General features: G+C 43.1%; 1 protein-coding gene across 2 annotated transcripts; it reads left to right on the top strand.

The window, feature by feature from the left end:
* Window positions 1–1,129: 1,129 nt before the first annotated feature.
* Window positions 1,130–8,331, top strand: LOC140536772 (methylosome subunit pICln-like). Of its 2 annotated transcripts, XM_072658773.1 has the most exons (7): window positions 1,130–1,450; window positions 2,999–3,135; window positions 5,041–5,217; window positions 5,308–5,412; window positions 5,517–5,690; window positions 6,417–6,486; window positions 8,025–8,331. In XM_072658773.1, coding segments are annotated over exons 1-7 (783 nt in total). In that variant the 5' UTR covers window positions 1,130–1,331; the 3' UTR covers window positions 8,026–8,331. The 2 variants fall into 2 exon arrangements, with proteins under 2 accessions (XP_072514874.1, XP_072514873.1); XM_072658772.1 differs by lacking the exon at window positions 8,025–8,331 and having other exon boundaries at window positions 6,417–6,490.
* Window positions 8,332–9,841: the final 1,510 nt, after the last annotated feature.

A 9,841-nucleotide genomic window follows, 5' to 3' on the forward strand; every position in this document is an offset into this window, starting at 1 on the left:
TTAATATTGTATTTTGTGGCCTCAATATATTTTCTCATGACCTTAATGTTATTGTGTGATCTCAATATATTATCTCATAGCCATTACATGTTATCTTGTGGCCTCAATATATTATCTCATAGCCATTATATGTTATCTTGTGGCCTCAATATATTATCTCATAGCCATTACATGTTATCTTGTGGCCTCAATATATTATCTCATAGCCATTACATGTTATCTTGTGGCCTCAATATATTTTCTTATAGCCTTTATATGTTATCTTGTGGCCTCAATATATTATCTCATAGCCATTACATGTTATCTTGTGGCCTCAATATATTATCTCATAGCCATTACATGTTATTTTGTGGCCTCAATATATTATCTCATAGCCATTACATGTTATTTTGTGGCCTCAATATATTATCTCATAGCCATTACATGTTATCTTGTGAACTCAATATATTATTTCATAGCCCCCATACATTATCTCATAGCCTTAATATTGTATCTTGTGGCCTCAATATATTTTCTCATGACCTTAATGTTATTGTGTGATCTCAATATATTATCTCATACCCATTACATGTTATCTTGTGGCCTCAATATATTATCTCATAGCCATTACATGTTATCTTGTGGCCTCAATATATTTTCTCATGACCTTAATATTATTGTGTGATCTCAATATATTTTCCCATGGCCTCTACATGTTATCTTGTGGCCTCAATATATTTTCTTATAGCCTTTATATGTTATCTTGTGGCCTCAATATATTTTCTCATGACCTTAATGTTATTGTGTGATCTCAATATATTATCTCATAGCATTACATGTTATCTTGTGAACTCAATATATTATCTCATAGCCTCCATACATGACTTTAATGTTATTGTGTAACCTCGATATATTATATCATAGCCTAAATGTGTTATCTAGTGGCCTCAATATATCATTTTGTGGACACTAGAACAAAATCGTGCAGTGTTGGACTGGACTGGCACTGAGACGCTTGCTCACTTCAAAATGTTCAGAAAGAGCTGAAGCTGAAGGCTGTCCTCAAAAAGAGCCAAATTCAGTGATTTATTTGCTCCCCGCCCCCAGACACGCCACGCCACGCCGCGCTCACGTAAGAGAGAGCAGACAGAGCCGGTCGGGCTGTAGAGGCTGAAGCCCAGCAGAAAGGCAGAGACTCAGCAGCAGCGGCGGCGTCTGTCTAACCAACTTCAGCGATGGAGCAACTTTAAGCCGTGTAGGGTTTCACTGACGTGGTGGGTTCGTCCAGAGCGAAGAGCAGCCGGCTGCACTTTTCCGCTGAACGCAGTTTGCTGCTCACAGACAGGAGAAGAATGGTGGTGCTGCAAACCGTGTCCCCTCCAAGCGAAGGAGTGAGGCACGAGCAGGCTGACATTACTGCGGTTTTGGACGGGAAAGGACTCGGTTCTGGGACTCTCTGTGTGGCAGAGTCGTAAGTACAGCAGCAGGACTGAGTGTGAGCGAGATGTGTGGTGCTGCTTCAGGCTGTGTGGTGGTGGTGCTGCTTCAGCCTGTGTGTGTGTGGTGCTGCTTCAGCCTGTGTGTGTGTGTGTGTGTGTGTGTGTGTGTGGTGCTGCTTCAGCCTGTGTGGTGGTGGTGCTGCTTCAGCCTGTGTGTGTGTGGTGCTGCTTCAGCCTGTGTGTGTGTGGTGCTGCTTCAGCCTGTGTGTGTGTGGTGCTGCTTCAGCCTGTGTGTGTGTGGTGCTGTGCTGCTTCAGCCTGTGTGTGTGTGGTGCTGTGCTGCTTCAGCCTGTGTGTGTGTGGTGGTGCTGTGCTGCTTCAGCCTGTGTGTGTGTGGTGGTGCTGTGCTGCTTCAGCCTGTGTGTGTGTGGTGGTGCTGTGCTGCTTCAGCCTGTGTGTGTGTGGTGGTGCTGTGCTGCTTCAGCCTGTGTGTGTGTGGTGGTGCTGTGCTGCTTCAGCCTGTGTGTGTGGTGCTGCTGCTTCAGCCTGTGTGTGTGTGTGTGTGTGTGGTGCTGCTTCAGCCTGTGTGTGTGTGGTGCTGCTTCAGCCTGTGTGTGTGTGGTGCTGCTTCAGCCTGTGTGTGATCCTACCTGCTCGTCCTGCAGTGATACTAACACTCACATCGTCAGTATCGACCAGTACCGATTTTTTCTTTTTATTTGACTAAACTTTAAAATGGGAAAGTTTAATTTAAAGCACTGTACTTAAAGGGGATTTAAACAAAAAAATAAAATTGATGTAATTAAATTAAGACAATTAAAATCAATTAGGGTAACTAAATTTGGGTTTTGAGGGAATAGGGTGTTTAAGTGCAGGAAAAAATCAACATAAAAATAAAAGCTAGCTAAATCCCAGACATTTTAGGCAATTTAAAAAAATAATAATTTTTACATTTCACAGATTGTTCTGCCCCCCCCCCCTAAAGCACTGTACTTAAAGGGGATTTAATAAAAAAAATCTATGTAAATTAAGGCAATTAAAATAAATAAGGGTGACCATATTTGAGTTTTGAGAAAATAGGGTTTAGGTGCAGGAACAAAAAAAGTGCAGAAAAAATCAACATAAAAATAAAAGCTAGCTAAATCCCAGACATTTTTTAGATATGCAATTTAGATATTTAATTGTTTCTTTTCCACAGATTGTTCTCCTCATTTGCTGAAACCTTTATTTTATGATAGTTTTAAGGAAGTTTGTCTGTTATTTTTTTTTTTTTTGGTTGTTTTTAGTGGTTGTTTTGAATAGTAAAGCAAATGGCTGTATTTGCACCCCCTGGTAAAGATTTAGCAACCCTGGCAGGTTTTTCTACAGTGCTCCATTTCACTTTCGAGCACCGTGAATAACTAACTTTTTTATGCATCAGCTGTTGAAATGAAGCAAAATTTATGATTAGCATCTGCAAACCCACAGGAAAGAGTGTGTGTGTGTGTGTGTGTGTGTGTGTGTGTGTGTGTGTGTGTGTGTGTGTGTGTGTGTTGTTTTACACTTACACTTTCAATGTTTATTCCTGTTCTGTGTGAAAGTCGTGTGTCGTGGTTCGATGGGTCCGGAGTGGGATTTTCTTTGGATTATCCGTCCATCAGTCTCCATGCCATCTCCCGCGACCTGAGTGCTTACCCTGAAGAACACCTGTACGTGATGGTGAATTCCAAGCCCACAAGTAAGAGCAGAACTTGTGTAGTAAAGCCTCTGAAATGGGGGGAACAACTGTCCATAAAAACTAAAATATTGATATTGAGTATTTAAGTAGTTTTTTGGTGTATAAATAGTAAGTATGTGACTGTGGTTGGGGTAAGAAATGCTCAGATGCAGTTTCACAAGCTGATTTACCACCCTGTTATTTTACCTCCGAATGAAACCCTGAGTTTCCTAGAACGGTGAGCTTGTTAAACATAAAGCTATGCAGCTAATCAGAGCGGAGCTTATTGTTTTTAACACTGTAACATGACATTTACATTATACAATTTTTTAAAATGTATTTATTTTTTGGGTTATTGTTCCTGAGTCTTACCAGATGGTGTTGATGGGCTCTCAGCTTGGTGTGTGGTTAGTTGGCTGAAGAGCTTGTAGCTGGGTTAGCTTTTAGCCCAGCATGGAGACCCACTAGCCTTCCCATCTTTAGCTTCCTCGCTCGCTGTGATGTAACAGTTTTGAGGTTTTGGAATTGGTCTGTTTTACAGCTCTGTTTTGGATTTGCCAGCTTTTCTTTTGTTTAAGTGAAGAAACAACAGTGTTTGAGGTTCACAGTATGGCACTTATGCACACTGAATTCTCATTATTTAGCGAACGCTGTACAGTTTTTCATTCAAGAGCACCTTTAAAAAGACTATAACCTGTATGTATGTATGTATGTATGTAAAAGTAGTATTTCATTATTTAGATGTTGTTGTTCTCATTATTTGACAACTTTCTAATGGAACCCTTCTTAAGACTGAAGTTTTGTAGTAGGGGTGTAATGTAGCTGGTAGTATTCAAAAGCAACATGCAGAACCTCTATATGATGTAATCCTGCCCATGTCAGGTATTTTTGTATTATGCATAGGTAGATACTTTATTGATCCCAAAGGAACTTTAGCTGCCAGTAGCAGTTACACAATACAGTACGGTAGTACAATACAATAATAAGGGTGGTACAAAAAAGATACCATAAGTGATACATATACATGCATATTTATTATTTATATTTGTGTGTAATTTTGTTAATCCCCCCCCTCCATTTACACCATAAAAGCAACACTGAGAACTCAAACAACGAGCCAACCAAACAGCTCATGTAATCATTCATTAATCGTGACCGTGGTATTGATTTGAGGTTCTGTCGCCCATCAGCAGTGTGACAATTCAGAGTCTACTGATCTAAAGCTCAAGCTGAAATGCTAGTCATGGTGCTACAATACAGTAGGCTGCTGCGTTGTATTGTTGCATTCCTTTTATGCTGCATATAAGGGTAATGATGGTTTGGTGTGTCTTCGTAAATGCATACACAGACTTGATGTGTGGTACCGTTGAAGGCTGCTTTCCTACCCCATGCTTTAATCTTTAATCTGACGGATTTAGTAGAAGATTTGGGCCTTTCCTGTGTTGTAATGGACAAAGCCAGCTGTCGCGTGGGAAAACAGTGTTTTGTGCCCAGATGCTTGTCTTGCCTCTCTTTTAGGACTGATATCTGAAAAGCCTACCCTTTCTTATGTAGACTGTGCTTTGGCAACAGACCGCTTGGCAGGGTTTACCCATCTCAAAGGCAACAAGGATCTAAGCGTTTCCTTTCTTTTTAGCTGCAGCACTTTGGTGTTCCTGAGAAAATTTTGAGCTTAAAAGAAGGGTCCCCTCTCCCCCCGAACAAGCAACAGGTTATGAGTTGGTTGTTAAATAACCAGGATTATGTCTAGTTATTGCTGAACGATTTCACGTATTTAAAAAGTGATTTAGTCAAAAGCTGTGCTTAATCTGTGCCCAGGAACTCTGTCTCTAGAAGATCTAATCCACTGCAGTACAGTGTACAGTCTTTAACTGTATGGGGGATGTTAATGTCCCATAACCTCACTTGATCTGCTGATGTTTTAAGATGATTCCAAGATTGAGGAGCAAAAGGCCAAGGATGTAGATGATGGCAGTGGTGGTGATGACAAGGACAACGATGAGGACGATGACGATGATGATGATGACGACGACGACGACGATGAAGAGGATTCCATAAGCCTTGTCACAGAGATCCGGTTCGTTCCCAACGATAAAGGCTCCTGTGAGTGTTCAATCTGTTGGACCTGAGGTTCTTGTTGGTTTCTGTTAAAAGAGGGAGATCTAAATGTTCTGGGTCTTCTATGCACTGCAGTGGAGACCATGTTCACAGCCATGTCTGAATGTCAAGCCCTGCATCCCGATCCCGATGACTCCGACTCTGATTTCGACGGAGACGAGTATGACGTCGAGGAGGCGGGTAAGTGTGGGGTTTTGAGGGGCACATCTCTCAGGTACAAATGGAAGAACCACAGCATATGCTTGCCCGGTCTTGCTGTTACGTTTCTCCTAATTGGTCCACAGAACAAGGCCAGATCGATCTGCCCACGTATTACTCCTTTGAGGAGGGCATGTCTCAGCTGACAGTGGAGGGCCAAGCAACACTGGAAAGGCTGGAGGGGATGCTGGCTCAATCCACTGCCCCAGAGCGCTGCATGGCTGGAGTCAGGACCGAGGACACAGCAGTTGAAGTTAATGGTAATTGCCATTCTTGGAATGTGTTTACAGAAGGGACCCATGTGCATGTTGCTATCTGATGGCGTGGGTCGCATTGGGAATGTTCCTACATTTGCTCATGGTCTCGTGCTTGGCGTGTGCTGTTCTGTTTACAGTATGTAAAAATAAATAAATCAAATAAATAAAGCAGGCTAAGTTCTGCCACTATGACCCGAGGGTCGCTGAATCCCGGGTCATACTGCCTGCCGTCAGCAGCCGGAGCCTGAGAGAGCACAATTGGCATTGCTCTCTGTGTGCGTAGATTAGTGCACACTCTCTCCCTCTCTCTCTCCACATGCTGGTGCTGGCCGGCACAGGTGTCTGTTAGCCGATGCATAAGAGCTGAGTACCCGGCACTTTCCTCTGAGCTCCTTCCTCGTTGCCCGGTCAAGATGAATCCATGGCAGTCCTGTTTTCCTCTTGCTTCTGTGGTGGACAGTCTTCCAAAAACCTGTCAAGATGTCAATATCATGCATCTTGCTTAGTTGAACCTGTTTGTATAGGTTAAGGTCTGTTTACCTTTAGGTCATTTCTTTTTTTTTTTCTTTTTCATCTCACATTAGATTGGATTGAGCAGCTTTCTGAATGCTAGCCAAGTTTTCTGGCTGCTTTTCTGCTCATTTTAAACCCATCTTCTACCACAGGATTGATGCTGTTGAATTTCTTTTGCTTTATAATTTGAGACCTTTGGACATTTTCCCCTTGCAGATAAGTTGGAGACAAATTCGGAAGCTCTTGGAGTCTCTGGGCAGTTTGATGATGCTGATGTTGACCACTGGTAAGTTTTGGTGCCTTTCTTGTAATGGTTCATGCATAATACTAAAACTGGGGAATCTGTAAGTGATTGAACAGAAACACAAGTTCTGAACCCCCCGTTTCAGGAGAACATTAGTAACCAGAAAGTTGGCTTCACAGTTCTTGTCTGGCCAGCAGTGTTTGAGTGTTTGAACAGAAGGCCCTGACATGGTACCTAGAGTCCTCTACTGTAGTCAATGGCATCCTGAGGCTGAAGATTTAAATAAGATTAGGCCAACATGATTTCAGAGGATTTACCACAAGATTTGACTTGCAGGAAAGTCTCAAGAGCACAATGGACAGGTTTCAGTTTGTTATGCTGCAGAAAGAGGCTGTACAGCTTCAGGACAAGATCTTGACTTTTATTGGACCAGTTTCACTTCTTCTCAGTCCTCGACCACATGCCTTAAAACTTAAAAAGGAATCAGCTAAAGATATTAAGCCTATTATTGAGCCTATTATAAGCTCATTAAAACATCAGAGAACGTAAGAGAACATTACAGTTGTAGATGTGATGCAGTCATCAACTTCCAAAGATTTGCATGTCTTAAACATGACCCCAAGACTCATGAATGCTTAAAGTGTCATTTTGGCGCATTTGGTGTGCGGTTAGCTAGCTGAAGAGATTGTAACTGGTAGACTGGTAGGCTCAAGGTGTGGACACTTTCTCCAGTCCTTCTCCTAGAGGTGCTTCCCCGATCAGCTAGGTTTAGCTTTTAGCCTAGAACGGATACTCACTGTGGCCCTTTTCCAAGCAGTGGTTTCCCTGTTTGGCCCGGGGTTAGATTTTAGCCAAGCATGGGTACCCCGTGCCATCCATATCAGAGTCGTGCTTTTCCTAATCAGCTTGGATTAGCTTTTAACCTAGTGGCGATACCCGTGTCAGTCCTCCTCTTGAGTGGTGCTTCCCTTGATCAGTTGGGGTTACCTTTTAGCCAAGCATGAGTACCCGTGGCGGCCCTATTACGAGTCATGCTTCCCCTGATCAAGTTGGATTAGGTTTTCTCTGATAAGTACTGATTGGTTAGGGTTAGCTTTTAGCCCAGCCTGGATACTCGTGGCAGCACTTCTAGCAGTGCTTCCCCTGATAACCCTGATTCCCTGGGTAACCTAGCACAGAAACCCACTGCCTTCCATATTCTCCTGTAGTGGCCGTAGCATTTTACCATGTTGCAGCTTTTCATAGGCCTCGAAAGGCTTTCGCTAGTGGGCTGGGTGTATGTACATTTTGAGACTGCAGTATTTCTGAGGTTCATGGTATGTCACTTTTGATGTGTCTCCTGAAATGAGGGTGGAAATTGTGCTTAAAAAGGGACGCTTTGCAGTTTCCCCTTAAATGTAAGCATATCCTGCAGTTTTCCCTCATCCATGAATATACAATCAGTGGCAGACTGCACTGCATATAAAACACGTCTGAACGACCTGTCTGCACATTCCCGAACGCGCATGCCATGAGTGATGCCACAGCCATAATGAAGCCAGTTCCTAATCAGCTGTGGGGACTCTGTCCCTCTTCTGCAGATGGAACAGAGAGCCTCTTGTTTTCTCTTGCCAGAAGCACTTGAAAAGGAGCTGGAACGGGGCCGTGGGGGAGAAGGCTGAATTGTAACAGAAGCCAAAGCACTATGGGCGCTATGAATGTTACTAGACTAAACTATTGCACACTTGACAGCTAACCCCCTCCTCCACGCCCACCCGAAGACAGAAGTAACGAGGCGGTTGCGTTATGATTTCTGTGTAACTTTTGTATTGACCTCGTTTTCTACTGACACGGAGCAGTTTCTACTAAATTGGTTTTGATAATGTAATAAATAAAAATCTACCTACAGTCTGCTGTGTATCGGGAGCGCTCTGTGTTCTCGGCTTAAATGTGAAGAATGTTACTGGTGCCGGCGTCACACAGAGACGTGTCCTAGTTTGCACCCGCTGTCTGGTCCAGTCTGTTGTGCCAGTGATCAGGTACTGTCATGCCCTCTTCCGGATAGCTGAACTCGTCCACCCCCCTCCACCCTCCTAGCCAACACTGGGGAAGAAGTGGTGCTTTGTTTCTTTTTGCTTCCTGTGTGCAGTGTGGGGGCCATCAATTATCTTGCTTTAGGACAGTGCGGTGAGGTATAGATGCTAGACTGAGCAGCTTGGTTCACTCTGCAGCACCACAGAGCTAAAGAACTCTGCCTGGTTTGATTCAGTATTTGAACAGCAACGTAAATGACGCCCATCTAAAATTGCTAAACTCATTTCCAGTGTTGGTGAACCCATCCTAACCAAGTTGAACATTTTTTGTTTAATAGCTCCACAAATTAGGCAAAATTTTAAGTACTTATAAACACTTTCTTCTATTGGACGTCTAAAGCGGCTCGCAATCCTTGAATCCAAGGGTGGGGATAGTCTGTGGGGATAGTCTGTGGTGATTTTCCACTGCACGATTTAAAGGATAAAATCTTAAACCACTGATGTCAGCCTGCCCAGGAAACCCAACACAACTCCCCCACATCCCTCCTCCCTCTTTAAGATGTCTGGGGTAATTACAGGGTGAAACTGCTTGGAGCTGTGGCTGGAATGCTCCTTTCACTGCAATGGACAACTTCATTCTTATTTCTTGGTGGGACACTATCTTTGATAATTTACTTAAAGGTGTCAAAGAATGCATTTGTTGAGTATTTAACATTATAAATAGTAAGTATGTAATGTTGGTTGGAGTGAAAAATGAAAAATGCTGTGTGTGATGTCCATTTACAACCCTGTTATGTGACTTAAAACACGCAAAATTGATGTAATGGTGAACCCGTGCCACAATCAAGATGTATTGATTGCTTAACATGTCCTCTCAGGCCCCTTCTCTGAACAGTGATTCTCCTCTGATTGACTAGGGTTAGCGTATAGCCTTGGCTGGAGACCCACGGTGGCCCATCTATAAGCAGTTTTTCCTTTGATCAGCTAGGGTTAGCTTTAAGCATGGTGTGGAGAACAGTGGAGGCCCTTCTCTGAATGATGCTTCCTATGATTGAGTAGGGTTATCTTTGAGCCTAGCGCAGATACTCGATGCGGCCCATCAAGTGGTGCTTCTGCCAGTCGCTTAGCCTAGCATGGATACCCACGGTGCCCTTTCTCCAAGCAGTGCTTCTCCTGCTTACAGCTCTGTAGCTTACATTTTTGGTTCTGCCGGATGTTCTATTGAAAGAAGAGAGTGTTTGAAGTTCACAAATTGTTGCTTCCATGTACCACACTCTCATTATTCCACTATATCAAGAAAAGTCATTCTATGGCTCTTAAAAAAAAAAAAAAAAAAAAAAACAGTTTGTCCGTCCCAGCGCAGGCTGTCTGCTGCTACTCAAGCC

This window comes from Salminus brasiliensis, chromosome 16, assembly GCF_030463535.1.
Source record: "Salminus brasiliensis chromosome 16, fSalBra1.hap2, whole genome shotgun sequence".
Classification (NCBI taxonomy): domain Eukaryota; kingdom Metazoa; phylum Chordata; class Actinopteri; order Characiformes; family Bryconidae; genus Salminus; species Salminus brasiliensis.